Below are 22198 nucleotides of genomic sequence, written 5' to 3' on the forward strand. Positions count from 1 at the left end.
GAAAACCGCAGAAAACTTTGCTATGACGTGAAAGCAAATTAAACTGAAAACTGTGTAGTGACTTATATCCTGATCCTTTCTTCACACACTGTCTCTCTCTCTCTCTCTCTCTCACACACACACACACACACACACACACACACACACACACACACACACACAAACTGCAGTGTCTCAGTGTCTCAGCCCATGCCCTGGGGCGTTCTCTTCATGACCAGTTAGAAAGATATAGGAAGCCGTGTCCTGCAACACTCCCAACAACTCACATGAACTGCTGCGGCTGAGAAATCATCCTCGGATTTATCAACAGAGGCTGAACACGAAAAGCAGAAAACACCAAAGCGCCTGTGAGAGTTAGCTGGAGGTGAGTTACTGATCACTCATCAAAATTATATAACACACTGATAGGTTCGTTGGTTTATGATAGTCTTAGTCTTATTATATTTCTTCAAATGGAAAGTTGACTTTATCCTTCATATGGCATGTTGTGCAAATGTGAGATTGTCTGACAGATTGTCTGAGCTTTTGATATGCACACAATCTTACATTACCTACCATAACAGGTAATTCTTTCTAAATAATATGTTGAAGTTACAGTATTTGCTGTGTCTCAGTGTCTAAAACCGAATTCATCGGTATGGTGAGAATGTAAGCATCACCATTTGACTGCGCAGCAGGAAGTAAATGTATTCGAACAAAGATGACAAACTGCAGGTTTAGCAAGAGTAATTGTCACCGTCTGTTTTCATGCCGCCTGTCTGCTTCACTTTCTGCTTCAGTCCCTGTTTGACCATGGGGTCAAAGCCATAAAAGATATGCCTCTCCCTGTCACTGCTAACTGGCCAGGAGAGAGGACGGACAGTGTGTGTGTGTGTGTGTGTGTGTGTGTGTGTGTGTGTGTGTGTGTGTGTGTGTGTGTGTGTGTGTGTGTGTGTGTGTGTGTGTGTGTGTGTGTGTGTGTGCGTGTGTGTGTGTGTGCCTGTGTGCCTGTGTGCCTGTGTGCCACCAGACAGGCACAACAAAGACGGATGGCAAAGTGCACATTCCATGGGCGTAGATGTGTTGCAGGAAATCCCACTCCCATTCCCAGAGGGTCTAAATAGAAACACTCTCACACACACACACACATAAATATAGAAAGAGGGAAAAACACAGACATCATTAAACATGTGCAGAAACATCCATCACTAAAACTTACACTGAAGACTCTCATTTAACGCTTGCTGTGCAAAAAAAGGCAATCAGATGACAGATTATTCCCTAAATCTCTCAAACTGATGATTTCATGTATTCTTACTCTTCAGGTGTCGTTTTACTGAGGCTCATCCTTGATACAGATTGCAAAGCATCTGTGTTATCAGTAGAGGGCAGCATTTATTTTCAAAATGCCAGACAGGCATGTGAAGTGAAGCCTTATGTGCCATAACGTCACCTTGAACCTGGATCAAGGAAGAGCTCCAGGTGTCAGCAGCTTAGATTTAATTTCGTTTTTTCAATGCTCACAACGGTGCTCTGAACCTAAAACAATGCAGCAGCGTTAATGAGCTTTCATTTCAATCCCAGGGCCACAAAGCCTTTACAGTCCTTGGGTTTTCTAGGTTTTTTGTGCAGAAATCAATCCTGTGATTATCCCCATTCTGTGCAGAATGGGGATAATAAGGTTTGCTCCTTGAAATTTGTTGTAGCCTTTATATTTTGGGATCAAACCACCATAAATCCCTCGAAACAGTCACCTTTGTGCTACTTTGTGCATCACTGAAACAATCACAACAGTCATTCTGTCAGATATTATCAACAGTCTGTGGCAATGTGCTCTTCCTTATCATCTAAACTATCGCGTTTGCTCTCCCTCAGGAGGTCATAAGAAGCAAAACTGGATTCCTTCATTGTGAACATTCTTAATTTGGCATCCTGGAGTCCCCGAGAGGCATTTAGAAGAGACGGAGAGTCACACAAGTTTGCCAGGAGACAGGAAGCTTTTCACTTAAAACAGTCTTTCCATTTGCTCCATTTGCTCGCTTACTTTTAATACTGACTTTTTGGATAGCTGTGACTGGAGGATCCTCATGACTCCATGGTCGTTTAAACAGGGTAAGAAGTTGTTGTTTTTCTCAGAGACTGTATTAGATATAGCTCACAGAAGCTTCAAAGTACAGGGAGTGTAATGGAGCCTCTGTTATGCAATTTAAATAAAGGGGGGGTGTGATTGAAAGCGAGCTGAGTTCTTCCCGTAGGCTCTGTGATCCACCATTCACTCACCACACGCACTAATGGAGTGGGGCTTCGAGAAAGAAGCCGTAATGTGTAAAACAGAGGTAACACACATGGAGCAACAGGTGCTGGACTTTTAATAATATTGCCCAGAAGAGGCAGTTCCAACACCCTGCCCTCCTCCATGGTTCCAGCTGGAGGAACAAACAGACCAAAGCATGGGAAGCAGGCCGGAATTCATGTTCTTCCCTGTGTGTGTCTGGTAGAAAGCCATGGAGAACTGACTCGGGCACTGAGGTCAGCACAGGAAGGGCAGCCCTGCACTGGAACAATAGCTGCGATTTGAACAAGCCTTATGTAACGCATCCAGTCTGCAGGACACAGTTGACCATGATCCAGTTATAACTGGAAGTATACAGGAAATCAAGCTAAATAGAGGGTCCTTGTGTCCTTGGTTGTCAGTCTGTAGGTTCACATCTCTTTGGCCAACAGACGGATATGCATGACAGCGCATTTCCATTTTAGTTTCTTGTCTCTCATAGAAATTGATTATTACCCCGTTTCTCCATGTTTCACACAGATACTGTTCAAGCCATCCCCACCATGGAGAACTTAGTCAAATCCATCTGTTCTCCAAGACGTTGTACACCAGAGATGGGGGAAGTAAGTCATCTGTTTATATATTACAACACAACCAAAGTCAGTGAAATAACATAACATTCAGCTGCACATTACACCTGTTGGTACCATGTCTGCAGCGCGGTGAGTTTGAATGAAATGTTCGTGTTTCATTTTAGAACTGAACAAAACTTCTGGTGAGATACATCAAGTGCCGTTCTTCAGCCTTACCTGCCCTTGAAACAGTTTATCTGAAAGTCCATGTGTCTGCAGGCCCGTTAAGTCAAACAGCTGGACAACCTGATAAGTGTGCGGGCAGAGTTCTGCAGCTCGACCTGCTGCACTGAACAAACTAGTCCCTACAGTGCCTGTGTGGCACATCATGCCTCCTTTAGTGATCTTAACCATATTTATTGCAGCTGTCAGGTGAACATCTCAACAGGTAGTCTGTAGAAGTGTTTGGGTTTTCACGAGATCTTAATGACAGAGATGTACTACAGTTTAATCCCTCTGAGGATGTAGATTAATAACACAGTGCTGTGTAATGAGATGATGATGAGGAGAAGTAGCTTTTTCATTCTGTGTCTGTTAAGCGACAAGTGCAGGTTTTATTACCCCTAACCACTTTCACTGCGCCATCACTGAGATCTGCATGGGGCTGATGCCACTGACACATCTTCTGTTCACTGATATGCTGTAATGGAGAAAATGGACCGTGCGGCCCCATGCACACTGTGTGCATCGATGTCAAAGTAAATACATCAAAAGCCGTTAATTACGCAGCAAAAATGCCGGGGGAGGCCGTCTGTCTGATGACTCCGCGTGGTTCCTTGCCAAAGAGCGCACACACGCAACTCAGCAGTGCGCCTGTGCTGCGAGGGATGGCTGAATATTACGCACTCCGTCCGCTCTGAGACACACGCGTCCAGCGAGGCAACACGTCTGCGTTTACATGCAGGGACGATATACACATTCCTGGCCGGATCCCGGGGCACGAAATGCGGACTCCTGAGCAGACAGTGTGCCTGCCTTGTGTCGTCGCTGTGCAGTAACGAGCGGGTGACTGGACGAGCTGCAGCGCCGCGAATAATGTCTGGAGCTCCGTGTGCACATCTTCTGACCGGGAAAGTTGCTTGTTGGTTGTTTTGATCTGAGACAAGATGCATCTGTTTCGGAGTCAAAATTATCAAGTGTTCCCGGACCGCTACTCAGTGGAAACACCGACCATACGAGGCATCAGCTGGGTATGCTGCTTTCATGTTTACTCCAGAGGAACAACTGCGGAGTTTATAGCAGACTGGTGTACTGTAGGGGGGGGCACACAAATATTATCAAGAAAAGAGATGAGAGTGATGATAATACACCGTTATTTTGATCAGAAGTACTCAGATATTAGTAATAGTATCACTGTGTAAAAGTAACTGCTATAAGTAAAAGTCCTATGTATTCATATAGACATAACACTGGATTAGAATTAGTGATGCATTCATGTGTAAGCAGGTGGCTGGTAAAGGTAAGGCTAATTTCAATTTTTTTATATGCTGCTGGGTATCCTAATCCATGATAACATATCATAATTCATTAGCTGTTTTATATTTTTGTATTAATAATATTAATGCAGTGAAATTAGTAACTGATGTTGTCATATAAATGTAGCCTAGTTGAGCATAAGTACAATATTGGCTTCCAAAATGTAGTATAAAGTAGCATAAAATAGAAGTACTCAATTAAAGTGCATTATCTCAAAATTGTATAGAACTACAGGGACACTTGGAGCTCTGTAAATGTCTTGAAGCTGAAAGCTTCTGAAAAGCTTGTATAGTCATAATTTGTTGTGCAAATTGACCTCTGGTGAATGTCTGACACGCAGTGGCTTAATTGCCCTAAAAGCCCTAGTTTTTGTTAGAGACACCTCCTCCAGCCTACGAGCAAATTGCTTCTAATGCATTTCGTGGTGAAACTCAGAAAAAGGTCTGGAGTTGTAGGTGAGGAGGAGGTGCGGGAGCACGGTTTGTCAGAGAGCAGGTGATGTGTGTTTATGCAACAACTGCACTCAGTTAACTTTGCTTCCTCTCAGCTCCACTATGACACAGTTCAGGTCCCCCAAAACAGCAGTTTAGAGATATTTCAAGACTGCTGCCACTGGACTGAAGCAGGTTTGTCATTGTTTTAGCAGCTTGGGTGTGGGGACACAAGAAGGTAACACAGCACAAGTTTTTTAAATCAAGGTTATAAATAGCGTATTGTTCATTGTTCACCTTCACCACTTCACCCCTGCACAGTTTACAGAGGAGTTTGTGGAAGAATGCAAAGGGGAGGTTTTTGTTTCCAGCTCACAGGAAGACGCAGAGCAGTGGAGAGGCTCTTAGCTTCTAAATTTACTTGACTTTAAAGCATCACCAAGTCAGAGACAACTGTAAATCTCTGCAGACCGCTTTCTGAACTTCCTGCTGTTACCAGCCGAATATCAACGTCATATGTCACATAAAACATCTTGAAAGGACGGAGTATGATGCTTACCATAGCACCTTAGCATATAATCAAATGTTATTTTATTCTCATCCTTATTTTCTATTTATATGTATGTTTAACCTGCTGATGCAACAAAATAATTCCCCACTTGGGAACAATAAAGTCCAAGTCTAAGTCTTTGCTAAACTTGTTGTGACATCACCAAGTGAGTTTGTGTTTATTCAGGTTATCATACACATGATGAATTGCACAGGAACACTTTCACAGAGACGTCCTTGTCAGGCCAATAACGAGATTTATACCAAGGTGTAAAGTTCAAGTTGATAGCGTGCTAAAAGCACCCTGATCATAAAAGGAATTAATACGTTGACTTGACATTATACATGTCTGAACCTTCCCTTTGGGAACAGCTTTTGCAGTGCAATCAGCCTCAATCACAAGATTCATTTTGTAGCTGCGTGTCTGTGGCTTAAATTAGTCAAAGCTGCAGAGTTGCAGAGATAAATGTTCCCCTGAACGGTATCCAGTATCTCTGCTCATTGAGGGGTGATATCAGCAATTTAACCGGCACTGAGGCATTTGCTAATTCCTTCTCTGAGAGCATGCAGGCAGGGTCAAAACCGAGCCCATTTTGCTGTCATCATTAGAAGATGCCGGGGCATCGTCTCACTGTCCTTGCTGCATACCAGTGCTGAGACGCGGAGACAAAGCAGAGCAAGATGCCTCAGAAAGGTTCCTAATCGTGTCTGCCAGTCTACAGACTGGACGGAGGTTTTTCCACATTTTGTGTTCACTCAAGGGGCACATGAGTCATTTTGGTTGGATCAAACTACACTAAACATCTGGTTTTATGGAGTCATATTAAATTAGAAATACTTAACAACCAAAATCACAATGAGACATCTGTTTTTATGAGGGAGTTACAACAACAACAACAACTGGCAATTTGCCATTCAGGCTGTGATCATGTGCCGTAGCTGACTGCACGGCAGAGCAGACAAAACATGCCACAAAGTCTGCCATCAGATGGGCTGGAGACACTTAACAGATGCCGTATGTCAGTGATGCGAAGAGTTGATCACAGCTTCCTGATCAATACAAACAGCTACTGTATGTGTGGATGAAAGACAAGCCATGTGATTACTGTGCATATTTTTATTTTTTCACCAGCTGTTTAAGTAATGCATCAACACAACACAAAGAACGAAACTCATGTATTATGCACAGCTTCCCATATCCCATTTAGTAAATATTTTGTCCTTGCAGCATGAGCAACCCAATGCTCAGACAAAGTGAAACGTGCAGTAAACAGGTTCCTTCATTTTGTGAAGGGTCAGACAAAAGCTACCAAATCTGAAGAGAAATATTTGATCTTGCCCTGAAAAGAAGGCCTTCGTACATCTCTGAATTAAATCCACTGCAAGTAATTGCCTTGGAAATACAGACAAGACAACGGTAGCTACAAGGGGATCATAAAAACATCAAAACGAGCCAGAAAGAGGAAATACAACTTAGGCCAAAGTACAGACATGGGAATGTTGAATATTTGTACATGGCAGCAGGTTTAAGTCACGGCTGATCTGACACAGTAGATACAGTACATGTAAGCTTTACAAGGTTTTCAAAGCCTTTTCATATGAAGCATAGTCCAGTTAAAAGCACCCTTTTCGCTTAACAAAACGTGTGGCAGCACGCTGTACTTTCCTTTGCTCGTGTCTGTGCACTCTTTCCTCCCACTTCATTTCACACGCTTTTCACCCACCCACATCACATTGGAGACAATGGTAACACGGCACAGGTTGAGATAATGTATTTGTGTTGACCTTCATCCCATTGAAAAGAAAACAATTATTCTTTCTATTTGGACAGTCCAGCTTGGTTATAGCATGTGTTGTTTTTTTTTTGGTGCAACCGCAGCGAGATTAGCATCATCGACCAGTCCAGCTAGTTCCCGTGGAATGCCGTTCCAAAGCGAGTCATCTGCGGTATATCAGAGGCTTTAGATATGCAGAAAGCAGTGGTAACGTTTCTCTTTCTGTTTCTCTTAGACTCCGCTGCCAGAGGCCCTGGATTCAAAGGACACTATGAAGCAGGTGTGTATGCCAGAGATGGCGAGCTATGCTTTGCTACATCACCTCCCCAAAGTCACAAGTAATCCAATGTTCTCACTGGTGTATTTAAACTCCTGCTGAACGTAAGGAGAGACACAACGTCAGAGGAGAAGCCTGATTTCAGTACTTAAGCGAGCATGGATAGTCTCCTCCAGCATTGTTATATACATGTTATAAATTGTCTTTCAGTTTTGGTCGTCAGGGTTAATTATTATTTTGTAAGTCATGTGATATCCTTCCTGATGCTTTATTCAAGGCATCCGTAATCATTTCATAATCAAGCCTCCCAGCCTGTCTATCTGTCACTCTAATCAGCTGACCAGAATATTTGGCACTGGTTGGCATGGCCCTTGATCGTCTTTAAAGCGTCACCAGCCTGGTGATAGTTTCTCTCCTGGTGGCTTTAAGCCACACTGACCTCTGCTATCATCCAGAGTTGCAGCGCTTGCATCCTCACAAACTGCTGAACTTGTTCTTTTGTTGTTATAATATCCTGCATTACTACTCAAGCGAGTCTTAAAAAACACATTCCTGACAGGGCATGCAGTCACAAGGAGTCTAAAGGGCACTCCAGGACTCACAGTTAATTGACCCTCCCCACCCTGCCGGAGCCCTGCCTCACCCACCCCAGGCCCCTCACACTGCTTTATCTCAGCCTCTTGAACAGCATGCCAAGGAGAGAGCCTTTAAAACACTGATAACAGGCTCTGACATGGAAGGTGAATCCAGCTTGGCTTCAGTGGTCTCTCCCACAGAACGCTGAGAGAGAGAAAGTGCATCTCTCAACCCCAAAAGAATCGATGCTTGTGTGTTTTGTTTTGTGCTGGAGACAGAGAGGATGGAGTGTCTGCAGGAGGCAGGTTTTGCTAACCTCTTGGAGCTTTGTGCAGTTGCTTAGCAAGTGTTGACTCCAGATTCTGGAAGTCACTGCATTCTGATATCAATGCACAAGACGGATTGTTTCTAATAACCTGTGTTTGACCGGGCTCCAAGTTTTATACGCACAAGATGCAGGTTCCCTCTTTAGACGTGAACACACTGAAGCAGAGCTCACCGTACTTGATCACAAGCTTAATAACTACGGTCATTGTTCATTAAAAATCCCATTTTCATTTGTTCAGCAGAAGTTCAACATGTTGTTGATCAAATAATCTCATCAAAGGCCTGGAAAAACACGTTTTAGCCATATCCGCCATGTGTTGCAGGATGGGAATGCCACTCTCAGAAGTGTGGTCTTGTATTTTTCTCACGCAAACAGAGGGGAAAAGTCAGGTTTCTGCAGTCCACAGAGTTGCATTAATCTCCTTGTCAACTCACACAGTATTCATCTGTAGCTGCTTCTCACACAACACAGCCCACCAAGGTCACCAAGAGAGTAAGGAGCAGAGAAATGTCTCGCCTACAGAGGAGACACACAGTGCATAACTGTACTCATCATTATTCCACCCCACAAGACAGAAGCAGGAAACCAGATCACATTCGGCACACTTCAGGAGCTTGTGACTCACACTTAAAACCAGGACTAGACTGAAGTTAAAGAAAGTACTACACAGAATAGACGATGTGACCGTGTTGTGATAAAGACAACGTTCTTCAAAGCAAAAAAACTGCTGTGTGTTAGTAAGCCAGTACGTGCTGCTGAAGACTGCACAGCTGTTCTGTAGCGAGCCCTGCAGTAGGTGCAGTGATATAGGATCATAGGTAAAGATTATATAAGCTTGACAGTTTAAGTTCAAATCAAAGTGAAGTTAATTATTATGCTTTGCATCCGCAGTCTTGGCACTTTTTGAATATAGACTCTTGATTATAAAATGACCTCAGCAGCACAATGGACCCGAGTCATAAAACAGATTATGACTGCTGTCAAAACTGTACAGATGGGCCATACGACGGCGTTGGTCGCTGCGCACCAGCTGAGTGTGTATTGTACTTTGAAAAGGTGTTTGCTTTGTAACTTGACTCAGGTGGAAAAATTACCTGCGGGTTGTAATTCCTAGATAACGCGATTAGGTGGCCTACATGCAGACAATGAAGAACACAAGCAACCAGTGCTGGATTGAGCCACAGAAAGCGCAAATGTTTCAGTTTCCTGCATGTTAACATGACGGTCAGGTTTCGCAGCGAGGGCTCGGCCAGCTCGGTGAAATATGGCTTTTGATATTGTTTTCATATGGCCTGGGTTAGGTAATGGAAAACTGCCTTGTCAAGAAAATGCGTTTTGGAGCTGACATGCCTGAGAATGTGACCACGGGAGTCCCAGGGGAAAGTGGGCCCCTGGGAATACTGGTGACCTCTGGACAACATAACTCCAGCGGGGCACCGCAGACGCCTTGGGGCACATTTACTGTGGTGATGTCTGGGAACAGGCCAATGTGGGGATGATAGGTTGGAGTGTGTACTGCACTGTGTTACCCACAGTAGTCTGTTACAGTTGCACATTATAATTAGCAGGCCCGGGTGAAGTTAGATGGAACAAACATGTGTCATAACTCCCAGTCCAGGTGAAAGAGCAAAAGGGGCGTTGGCGTCATCGTTGCGTGGGGGTCAGTAGATCAAAGTTCAGCAGGGGTTTTACATCCTGAATGAACCGCAGAAGACTAGAAGAGGAAAGAGGGGGCAGGTAGTTTCTGACACTGGCTTCCTCACAGTGCACCATTTAAGGAGGAAAAAAAAACATAGGAAATGGTCATTGATGGTTGTGTGTGCATCTCAAGACCACCACCTCGAGCAAACAGCAGTGCCGTGAGGAAAGTCCAAAGCACAAACAGGCAACCGTCTGAGTCACACGTGGAATCACAAGACTGGCCGCAGGAGATGTGAGAGGGGGAGTCCGACCAAGGAGGAGCAGAATAAAAATGTCTACTTTCGTCAATCATTAAGTTAGGAAATGTTGTTGGGTGGTCGTTTGATACAGTTTTGAAATAGAAGCACTGTAAAGCGTGGAAAGGCCTGAAATAGGGCAGTCGCATTACAGCCACAAACAAAGCACATTGGTGTTATGCAAGCTTCGCTTCTGCATCAGTGGCTGACAGGTTTTGCACCCCTGTCTGCACTCTTCTAAGGTTTTAGACCAGACCCGGGTGAGTTGCATGTATGTGTGTGGGGGGGTGGGAAAAAAAATGAGGTTCAAAGGAAATACAGAGAGGGTAGTCAGAAAGTGAAAGTTTGTTGTCGCCTGTGCTGGCGTGAGAGTGAGCTGCAGAGGCTGGGAACTCAGCGAGGTGTGGGAGAGTTTAACGTAGACATTTTTAACACATTCTCGCCTCCCCTCAACCCACACACACACACACACACACACACACACACACACACACACACACACACACACCACATTACACTCCAGAGCCCACAGAAATCTCCACTCAAGCTGTTGACGTTCATGCCATCACACATAATCTCCACGCTGAGGGGAAATAAACTTGTCTCCCTCGCTTTCACACACACTTGGCTAACTTCTGTCTGCTGCCAGCACATAGCTCGGCTGTTTCAGTAAACAAGACCGCCTGTGATACACATCCTCCTCTTTTATGTACACAGCCCTCTCTCACTTTTTCTCAGCCTGCTTGATCCCAACAAAAACGGGAACATGACTCACATTATCATCTATGAAAGAAAGATGCTAATAGTTTAACTGCTCAACCTTCTTCTTCATCAAGTTTCTTTCAGATCGTGTCGTAAAGGCGGCGAGGTCAGTGTACAGTGTTATGATCGAGAGGAACCCTGGCCTGATCCGAGATAGGAAGTACCACCTCAAAACATACAGGTACCCACGCTGGGGGTGTCATTTCTGCCATGTTAAAAATGTGACAATCTCTGGAAATTGAATGCAAATTCACACGCTGGCTTTATCTCACAGACAATGCTGCTCTGGGAAGGAGCTGGTTGATTGGCTGATGAAGCAAAATGAATGCCTGCAATCAAGAAGCCAGGCGGTTGGGATGTGGCAGGTCCTGGTAGATGAAGGAATCCTTGTTCATGGTAAGAACTGAAGAGCTTGAATGTGACGCTTTTACTTACTAACCTTTGGACGTGTCAACATAATATTTGTTATGTGTTAGGCAAGGTCACGGCGTGGCGTTAACTGAAGAAGTATGTGGAATAATTCACAAGAAATCCTGTCATATTCTGGTATTTTTTAATATATTCTGATAATAACGTCTCAGGCTGCACTTGAGAATTTCCCAGAAGTGCTTAAGTAGCCTGGAATCTGGTGACTGAGCCTGCCAGGGCGTATGTTTTATAGTTTGTTGTCACTCCGCCAAGTGTTCACTAGCTGCTTATGATCTTTGGTTGGGGCGCTGTCTTCCACTCCAATCAGGGGATAAATGCTTCATCATCAAATGAAGAGGATCACTCAGAATAGATTTGCACTTATTTCCATGTATCTTGTCATTATGGTTTTTTAAAGTTACTGCATGACATCTAAATTCTCCCTAAGGTCAACGTTTACTCCTTTATTTCCTTTTTTAAAAACAGATCTGTGATTTACTATCTTGTTTTTATGTAATCACCATATCTCTAAAGGTCTGCACTCTTTGTGGTCTCATTATTATTTTCCCTCTGTGTCCTGCCTCAATCAAGTGAAACATGAGTTGAACTTCCATGACAAGGACACCCAGTTTTACCGCTTCCAGGACTCCGAGTGTGGCCTGAACCACATCTCAAATGAGAAGGACTCGGAGGACGAGCTGCAGGAGGGTCTGTCGCTGCTGTCTCAGCTGGGTCCCGATGCTCTGCTCACTATGATTCTGCGCAAGTGGTCAGTATGTCGAGCCTTTGCACGACTACTATGCATGAAAGCCTGTTGTATATACAGAATTACCTGGTAAAGTCACGTCTTTTTCGTGGTTATCATATGTGACACTTCATACAGCCTTTCAAAGGAACTGTGCAGTTGGATTTTCTCACATAACCTGCATCTTTAAACAAAGTGCATCTGTTATTAATTACATCCAACGTCCCTGTGTTTAGCCCCAGTCAGAGGAGTGCAGAGGACCTGGAGGTCATCTACGAGGAGCTGCTTCACGTCAAGGCTGCAGCTCATCTCTCCACGTCTGTCAGTCACCATTACTGTCTGCTTTTTTAATGATAGCGGTTATAGTGATTTAGAGAACATTTTTAAGTTTCGAAAGTGAGACCTTCAAGCAGCTCAGAGGCTTTTCTTTGATGGTGATAGTACACTTTTAATATAATTTGATAAAAGAGCTCCATTTGCCTGCAAGGTTAGTATTGTTGCATAAACATAAAACTCTTAAAAGGCATTGTTTGCTAAATAAAGAACATTTTTCCAGGCAGTCCCTCCATAATGTTTCTACCATTTTTATTCATTTGTGATAATAGTAGTTTATTAACCAAACTACTCTGACCAAAGAACCATTAGATTAACAATCAAGCCATGAAAATGTGGCTCGTCAATACATTTCAGTCTCGTTTCCTGCCCTGTTGTGCCTGTAGGTGCGTAAGGAGCTGGCAGCGGTGCTGGTCTTTGAATCACATGCCAAGGCCGGAACAGTCTGTGAGTGTGACAGCTTTGCTGACGTTTGAGCCTGGGTGGTGGAGAGCGCTGCTGCATACGCTCGCTTTCAATGTGTGGTTGAACCAGACTGCAGTGCGCCGATGTGCACAAATTCCCTCTCCGTATCCTCTTCTGCACATTTCACATGCATTATCTCTATCAAACGAAGCATAACATTTTATTTACGCTTTTTATTTGCTTAAAAGCACAAGCACAAATATCACCATTTGATGCTCATGTCATGACTGATACATTGCTTCAGTGGAGGCAATCAGGTCACCACATGTATCACTCTCGCTCTGCCAATGTGGTCTTGAATATGAAAGCCATACATACATATGAAAGCCCATTGTATAAAATGCATGACCTTCATGTAATGATGATGGTTATTCACACAGAGATATGTGTAAATGACCAGTGTTGGTGCTTTTTTTGTGATGTAGTGTTCAGCCAGGGGGATAAAGGCACTTCTTGGTACATCATCTGGAAAGGCTCTGTAAATGTGATCACACATGGGAAGGTAAATCCATTTACTGGTTGCAAAAATAATAACAAATCTCACAGTTGTCACACCTTATTGCCTTGGATTTGGATGCCAGTATAATGTAATGCTGAAAGTACTTTATGCTTGCAGGGCCTGGTAACTACACTCCATGAGGGTGAGGACTTTGGGCAGCTGGCTTTGCTGAACGATGCACCTCGTGCTGCCACCATCATCTTGAGAGAAGATAACTGCCATTTCCTCCGTGTTGATAAGCAGGACTTTATACGCATCCTCAAGGTATTTCTCTGTGTGCACCACAAGTTCAGATCCACAAATATAATGGCTATCAATTTGACCGGGTCGTCTGTTTTTTGTCCTTTAGGATGTCGAGGCTAATACAGTGCGTCTGGAGGAGCACGGGAAAACTGTGCTGGTGCTGGAGAAGAGCACCGACTGGGACGAGCAGGGGGTAGCAGGAAACAACAGCAAGTGAGAAACTGTGATGCATACACCTCAGAGACAAAACAGCAGCCAATTCACAAGCAGGGTCATAACCATGAAGACACCGAGTTACCCGAGTGTTTGCACGCTGTATTTCAAATTGAGTTATAAAAGTTACGATGTAGATATAGTTTGTGCTGGAAGGCAAGGCATTTTATAGTTCAACAATAAACATATGATCTGTAATTGACCCAACACCGACATCCAATCCTGATTTCTTACAGGTGTAGTAAACACCAGAACAGGAGTCCACAGGACAAACGATGCAATGCTTTTTTCTATCTATCAACCTACACACAAATCAATAATAAAGTAAATGTAATAAGATGGTTTTCATAATTTAATTTAATTTATTGGTTTATTTAACAGATACAGTGAGTGCATGTCAGCTGTAGTTTGTATTTAGAGCTAATTAGCAAGTGTTAAATTGCTAACACACTAAATTGAGATATGTTAGCTCAAAGCAGAATGCATGCACGTAGTGCAATACGAAGGATTTCCTTTAAAAGTTCAGAAAAAATGATCTGATCTTTTCCTTCCTCTCTTCTGTCGTGCTCTGTGCAGGTACACGGTTATGTCAGGAACACCTGAGAAAATCCTGGAACACCTGCTGGAAACTGTTAAGCTGGACTCAAATGGAAATGACGCCATAGGTGGGAGGCTGCAGGCACCTTCTTGTCTAGTTCTGTTAAGACTGAGTACATGGCAGGACTCCAAACGCAGGGCACAGATTCAGATGGTTTGAATGAAGAAAAGGATTTAGTGAGATGATCTGTGCAGATCCAGGAAGGAGTGGGCAGGCAGGTGAGGTGAGTCAGCAGGATTTCAGGTGGTGGACTGCACCTGGGCAGACTTGGCAGGTGGATACAGAAGGAGAGCGAAGCTTAGGTACTTAGAAAAAGGCAAAAACTGGAGCAGAGAACAAGGCACTAAGAAAACTAAATGAGTGAAGGTGAGCCATGATTGAAGAGGAACCGCCCAGTCCAGACAAACACAGACAACAAGAGACACAAGGAGAGGACTCACGTGACAGGGGAAAAACACAGGGAAACAAAGGAGGAGGCAGAAGCATCTTAACAATTTACTGTTTAACTGAGTGACTCAAGATGATGAGACTTAGTCAGCTAGTTAGTTAACGGTGTGTTGCTGTGACGTTTGTCTTCCTGCAGATCCCTGTGTGAGCGACTTTTTGCTGACCCACAAAGTCTTCATGCCCTCCAGCCAGCTTTGTCCGGCACTACAGCACCAATATCCTGCGATGGTCAATAATGAAAATACACAGTGATGATGGCAAACATAGCAAATAGCAAATAGCTATTTGCTGTATAAAGATGAAGTGGAGTAACAGCATCCTGAGTGTTTATACAGAGACTTCCCACACAGCACTGTAAAAGGAAATGGCAGAGTGCAGTTTGAAGGCATTAATACTCAATCCTAGAATTTTAGCTACCTGAAGCATATTTTACACGATGCTTTAGGTAGCTACTGTTAGCAGGATAGCTAGCAAGCTGATAATTATATCACATGGATTTAGGTTGCTCGGCAGATTGCAGAAATAGCTCCTGACCAAGCTGAGTATGTTACCAATGTACAGCAGGGAAAAGCATCACACAGAGCCTGAGTATTTTCACATTAACTTGACAGATTAAGGGTTAGTTTTGGCCTAAACAGAGTTAGTGGTTGTTGGAACGGTGGAAAGACTAACCAAGACAGTTTAGATGAGTTTCATTCACTCAAGTTTAAATGAAATGTGTTTTACAGTGATTGGTTTTCATGAGGTAAAATTGTTGTTTTTTCAAATGGAGTCTGGTGGCTCTCAGGGTAGTGATATAATGGTTTCTGGTTCAGGGTGAAGTGTGGCCACGTGCCCATTTGGTCACATTTTGGCAACATCTAGTGGCCGTGAATGTTGTGCATTGAAACTTTAATAGCCATAAGTAAATCATATTCTGCTGACACAAGGTTAAGGCTATGTCCCTTAACCACTGCTGCACATACCAGGCAGAGCTCTCAGAGGGTTCAGATCAGGAGAAGGCTTCTTACATTCTCACAGCTAAGCAGAAGGTAGTGAAGCTGATTGGCCAGTGGGTGGCGCTGTATGGCCTCCTGCTGAAAGAGGACCCCATTGCTTTGGACTTTCTGGAGGTGAGATTGAAGGCTCGATTTAATCACTTGCTCATTTCACAGGGTGTTGTGTCGGAATTAAGAAAATTTTACTTATGAGGAATAATTATTCCCCTGTTGCTGAAACAGAGGTTGAAGAAGGAGGTTTCAGGTGATTTTCGTCTCTCCAGCATACTGAGAGAATTTCGGGAAAGGAGGAGAACAAAAATGTAAATTGTCTATATTATCTTACAATATCTCCTATTGCTCAGATTTCCCCCGTCAGGAATATTGCACTGTGTTTCATCTATTAATGTCGTTACAGATTGGAGAATGGGTATCAGTCGCTGAGCAGGGTAAGCATCTTCACAGCATCTGGGTGCAGAATACTAACATCAGAGAAAACAGTTTGAATGTCATGCTGCTGTCATTTGTCAGTTTAATGTCACTGACTTGCTGAGTCACTCTGATGCTCAACAGAACCAGCAATTTGATTGGTTTTCAAACTGTGAGGAGCCAGCGGGGAGGTTACAACCAATCAGAGCACAAGATAAAGGTGAGTACAGGCACTAAAGCAAATAAAATGACAAAATGAGTACAATGTGTTACAACATAGATGAGTTTACGTCAGCTCATGTTTCTGTGGGTGTTTGCTGTGAGTAACACATATCACCACACATCATCACTCACGTCATTCATGATCAAATCAGCATATCCTGACATTTTTGGCTTCTGTCCCTTCTCGGCGCAGTGCTGTATGAGATCTACAGGCCAGACAACAAGCCTCTCACTCTGATGCTCCCGGTCAACTCATCTGTACAGGATGTGATGTCAGCAATCGTCAAACCTGGCAGAGATCACATCCTGGTCAAAATGAACTCCACGGGAGGTGGGACTCAGATGTTAATGACACATGTTGTGCATAGATATTTCATTTAAATTGGCAGTTTCTGTAGAATTGTAGGAATAAAGCATTCACAGCTGCGTGTTAATGCAATTTTTAATCTAGGCTTACGCATCTTAGACCGTCTACCATCCTTTGTCAGTTCATTATGAACTTGAACCTGAACTTTGGTTTCTGATTTATTAAATGCACACAGAACGAGCTCAGTTAAAGCTGGATGCCACCGCAGTCTACACGGCCCTGGGACTCAACGAGAGACTGTTCATCTGTGTAAGCAGCCAAGTGGAACAGCTGGTGAGGAATGGTGTGCCCTCCATACCATTATTTTTTGGAGATAAAAGAGGAAATGTCATCACTTCAGATGTATTTTCATTATCAATATTTATTACAGTGCAGGCCGCTGAGTTTGGTTGTTTGGTTCAAAGCCCAGAAAGCCATCAAAGGCACATCCCAGCACAATTTCCTATCTGTTCATTTTCTTTCTCTGCCTCTATCTCTTAGATGCCTCTGAAGGAGCAGCAGGGTCCTGAGCGAGGAACGGCAGACATCCTTGAACAGATGGGCTCTAAAGACATCGCCACTGAACTCACCAATTATGACTGGGAACTGTTCACTGCCATGCATGAGGTAACAGTAGAGATGACAATTTTATCTGACCACAGCAGCACATAAAACTGATTGACACTGAACAAAGAGGAAACTGCTTATCTACACTTCAAATGCCTCAGCATGGCGAAGCTCCAGTAGTCTATCTTGCAAGGAGAGCCAGAGCTGAAACTGGCATTCAGTCTTTCCTCCTTTTAACAAAGGACTGGTATCTCTTTGATAAAAATGTTTGAGTCACACCCTGGCGCTCTTACAGCCATCTGTTACATCACTTCCTGCATGCATCACATGTTTTTGAAACAAACCACCTTCATTAAAAAGTCCAGTGTGGAGGATTTAAGGGGATTTATTGGCAGAAATGTAATATAATATTCACAGTTATGTTGGCATTACCTATAATGACCTGAAAATAAGAATGAATTTCTTTTTCACAGTGTGTGCAGTTAATGGCAGCGGTTGTGTTCTTGTCTCTCCAGGTGGAGCTCATCTACTACATATTCAGCCGTCACAAATTCCCAGGCGCCATCACAGCAAACCTGGAGCGGTTTGTGCGTCGCTTCAATGAGGTGCAGCACTGGGTGGTGACCGAGCTGTGCCTCTGTGAAGACCTGGTGAAACGAGCCATTCTGCTCAAGAAGTTCATCAAGATTGCTGCAGTGTGAGACTCTTACCATGTTTGTATGGCAGTGTAGGTCAGTCAGTCCTCTGGACTGAAATATGTCTCAACAATAATTGGATGCATTGCCATGAAATTTGATACAGACATTCACTTCACATTTCATCATACTGCCACCATCTGGTCAAAGTTTTAATTTGCCCAACACTTTAGTTTATGACCAAACACCTTGAAAATTAATGTCATCAGCCTCAGCTGCACTTTGAGTTTAATAGCGAATATTATCATGCTAACATGCTGTTGCACTGTGACCACATTTACCATGTGATAATGTTAGCATTTAGCTCAAAGCATCGGCAGCCAAAGCATAGCCCAGCAGAGCTGCTAGCATGGCTGTAAACCCATGGTCTAGTTTCCATATAAAGTCTTTAAAACCTGCAAATGAAAAATCCCTTCAAGAACAGCACTCTGTCAGCCTGAAACCTAACTGTCTATAATCATGTGTCCTCCCTGTCACAGATTAAAGGAGCAGAAGAATCTCAATTCATTCTTCGCTGTGATGTTCGGTTTGGGCAACAGTGCAGTGCACAGGCTTTACAAGACCTGGGAGGTGAGAAACCCCTGAATGCAACACTCATGATGATTTTTAATGTTGTGTCACCGTTTACTGAACAATAACTCCGGTAATGACTCATGCAGCAATTTGTTTGGTCTTGTCTATCACAGAGAATCCCCAGCAAGACAAAACGAATCTACTGTGCTTATGAGAGGCTGATGGTAAGCTGCCATGAGTGCTTTAATTTCAGTACATTTTAGAAATGATGATAAAGATCTGAATGTGCTGATCTCTCTATAGTCGTCCTGATTCTTAACATTCAATGGCAGCTTACAGCATCTCCTGCTGATTTTAATTTAAGTGTTTAATGGTGCCCTGTTAATTTTCTGCTCCTGTTAGGACCCATCACGTAACCACAGGGCCTACAGACTGGCTGTGGCCAAACTCGGTCCTCCCTACATCCCCTTCATGCCCCTGCTGCTCAAAGGTAACGGACACCATGTACACCATGGATATCGTGTAAATTAATTCAATGATCACTGACATGTTTTCTCTTCCTGTCTCTGCCCAGACATGACATTCATCAATGAGGGAAATCCAAACTATGTAGACAAACTGGTCAATTTTGAGAAACTGGTAAGACATTATGACATTGCCCGGTCTCTCTCTAAATGAACACTGTCCTCAGCTTAAAATCTTTCCTTTACCTCCCATTCTCACAGCGCATGATTGCCAAGACAGTGAAAATTGTACGAGGATGCAGAAGCCAGCCTTATGGTGAGTGATCCAGTTGAGTTGGTCAGCCCAGCAGACTCTCAGCACTGGCGAGGGTGCAGTATATAACTTGGATTTTGCTCTGAATGACGCACACGGGGTATATCCGGTAGGTAAACTTCTATTTTTCTCCTGCAGTGCCGTCGTCTCCACAGAGGGGCCTGGCAGATCGGATGTTTCTGGAAGTGCCTGCTACCCGCATATCTACATGTAAGCTGCATTTAACATGATTAACTGTTGTATCTCGTTGTAATTCCTGAGAGCTAAAGAGTTGAAAAGGAGGATTTGCTAATACAAACACTTGAACATAGCTGAGTAAAAAACCTCTTCTTCCTCTCCAGACTCAGACCACGCCCTCCCTCTGAGGAGTCCCAGCAACATCCGACACTACATTCAGAACCTGAAGGTGATCGACAACCAGCGCAAACTCACACAGCTGTCAAGAACAATAGAGTGTTAGGACACCAACCTGCAACTGTGCATAGACTGTAAGAACTGTAGCACACATCTGAAGCAGACAACGGACTGTAGCTGGATGAACAAAACCTCCACACTCGCCTACATAAGATGGACCTCTGGCGGTGACAGAGTATATTCAGTCTTACTCAAAGAGCTTGGACATTCATGGATAAGCTTTCTGCACCAAGAGTGAAAATGTGCTGCGCTCACAGTAATGACCTCCACTGCAGAGCCAGAGCATCTGTGTGCCCATGAGACTTGTGGGACACTTTCTATCCAAAAAGCCTTACAGCACACCAGTGTGTACATTTTTGTCTATGTGCCACTGTGGAAACTGATCCCTCACACAGTTACAACATGTACAGCTGAGTAACGCATGCCCGTCTTTGATGTCAGAATTCATATATGTGACATTTTGTATCCTGCTGTCTGTGGAAGAATCACTCCGTGGTTCCGCATATACACACACTGTGGATATCTGCCGTATCTAATCACTTTAGGTCAGTTTATGTGCACTAGGATTTTCACATTAGAACTAATGTATTAGATCTTCTGTTGGCAGCAAGGCCACCAACTGACATGCACATAATTTCATACGTTTTTTTCTAAATAAATTATTTTCTCAGTTATGCGTACTGAATGAAAGCACAAGAATTTGTAAAAAGGGAAATATTTTATTTAAAGTACAAACCATAACAGGTAAAAATTGACCTCCAAAGATTCCCCTCCCGCCCCGTCCCTCCCCATCGACAAAAATGTTCTCCCCAATATGGGGTGAGAAAAATTCACAACACATCAGTCATCCTTTGAATTCAAAAATACTCTCCTTGTCATAAATATGTACAACTTCTTTTTGGAAGTCCAGGAGAGTGAAAATGGGCTAAGACATGTAAAAAAAAAAAAAAAACTAAAGAAAGAAAAGAAAAACCCAGTGCCTTCTCCTGATGTAACCATGGAGGAAGTAGTAAAATAAATGATCCCCTGTCATTATAAATAATGAGCTGACATGTTCAGTGAGGAATTTTCATTCAATGTTTAAAGTTTTAAATCAATTACCAACTTGGGATTTTGTGGACCATTTGACAAATAATAAATCCCGATCGAATAATAGGGTGCCTATGAAAAGAGCGTGATGAGGCAAACAAATGGAAAACATGTGGTTGGTATGTTGGTGTTTGGACAGGTGCAACGGCAGAGCTCATAAATTATCAAACTATGTCAACATACCCAAGTTCAACTCAGATACGTTCCGGTGTTTGCGTGTCGGTGTCAGTCCGTGGTGTAAAACTCGGTAAGATCGGAAAAGTGGTCCAGCAATGAAGTGGTGAATACATCGAAGTGGAAAAATAAAAAGTTTCACACTCGGTGAGAAAGCAAGCGAAAAGTCAGAACCGTAAGAAGTTCTGCTTCATCACAACTCAGTCACAAATAAAACATAAAAGAAAGCACTGTAATATTAAGAAGAGTGAATATAAATATTGCACTTCCAAACAACATTTAGTTCCCAGTGCCTAGTTGTTTTCCCTTTGTTAGAGGTACAAGACATCCTGCTGGACGCCAACATCTGGACGGCAGCCTTACTCATTTTTTTTTATATCCACTGAGGTTTTAAGTATTTTAATTGCTGCCATGCAGTTAAACAACTCACCCTGAATACTTACTGTATTCATGATATCACCACAAACAGCAATGCAGAATGGCTTGACCTCAATGATCTCAAGCTACAGAGGTGATTGGGAGAAACAGGACTAAGCAGTGGGAAAGGTAATAACCAATTCATACGCAGAACAAACACTCATAAATATACCATTCATTCAAATGCATGTATGCATGAAGTCACACATATACACATGCAAGCACACACAGCCCTAACTCTAACCCACAGACATGAAGTATTTACATTTAAGGCACATAAAATCTATGTACATTACGAATAAAAGAACCAACACAAGGCATTTTAATGTTCAGTCCCTGTAGCCTTTTGGTAGTGGGATGACTTCAGCCGCTTCTCTGTCTAAACGTGGGCAGCTTTTACTCAAAAGACAATCAAAAATACAGTATCTCACAGTAACACGCACTGCAAGCTGAAAATGAGTGATGATCCTGCCTGCTCTCACACTAAAACTGCTGTCAAGGCTACAACATTGCTGATTGTCCCGTCTTTGGTTCAAGACATCGTTACGCCGTTAACTCTGTGGTGTCACGTAAGCATCATCCGCCTGCACGTTTTCTCCCTGCTGCGTGAGCCCGAGCCAAAGCGAGCAGGAG

General features: G+C 43.3%; 1 protein-coding gene across 5 annotated transcripts; it reads left to right on the forward strand.

The window, feature by feature from the left end:
• The first annotated feature begins 259 nt into the window (after positions 1-259).
• rapgef3 (Rap guanine nucleotide exchange factor (GEF) 3) lies at positions 260-20580 on the forward strand. 5 transcript variants are annotated; one of them, XM_070968442.1, is made up of 28 exons: positions 260-364; positions 2792-2874; positions 7350-7394; positions 11069-11175; positions 11269-11390; positions 11994-12171; positions 12384-12468; positions 12867-12927; positions 13371-13447; positions 13562-13708; positions 13794-13900; positions 14477-14565; positions 15082-15160; positions 15907-16057; positions 16166-16245; positions 16341-16371; positions 16496-16571; positions 16767-16904; positions 17116-17213; positions 17421-17546; positions 18002-18183; positions 18661-18751; positions 18868-18918; positions 19097-19184; positions 19269-19333; positions 19420-19474; positions 19610-19681; positions 19813-20580. In XM_070968442.1, the coding sequence occupies exons 2-28, from the start codon at positions 2815-2817 to the stop codon at positions 19929-19931; spliced, it is 2580 nt and encodes an 859-aa protein (XP_070824543.1). In that variant the 5' UTR covers positions 260-364; positions 2792-2814; the 3' UTR covers positions 19932-20580. The 5 variants fall into 5 exon arrangements, with proteins under 5 accessions (XP_070824543.1, XP_070824541.1, XP_070824538.1 ...); XM_070968440.1 differs by having other exon boundaries at positions 308-364; positions 15082-15173; positions 15920-16057; XM_070968437.1 differs by lacking the exon at positions 260-364 and adding an exon at positions 2022-2091 and having other exon boundaries at positions 15082-15173; positions 15920-16057.
• Positions 20581-22198: the final 1618 nt, after the last annotated feature.

This window comes from Chaetodon trifascialis, chromosome 8, assembly GCF_039877785.1.
Source record: "Chaetodon trifascialis isolate fChaTrf1 chromosome 8, fChaTrf1.hap1, whole genome shotgun sequence".
In the NCBI taxonomy this organism is placed as follows: Eukaryota; Metazoa; Chordata; class Actinopteri; order Chaetodontiformes; family Chaetodontidae; genus Chaetodon; species Chaetodon trifascialis.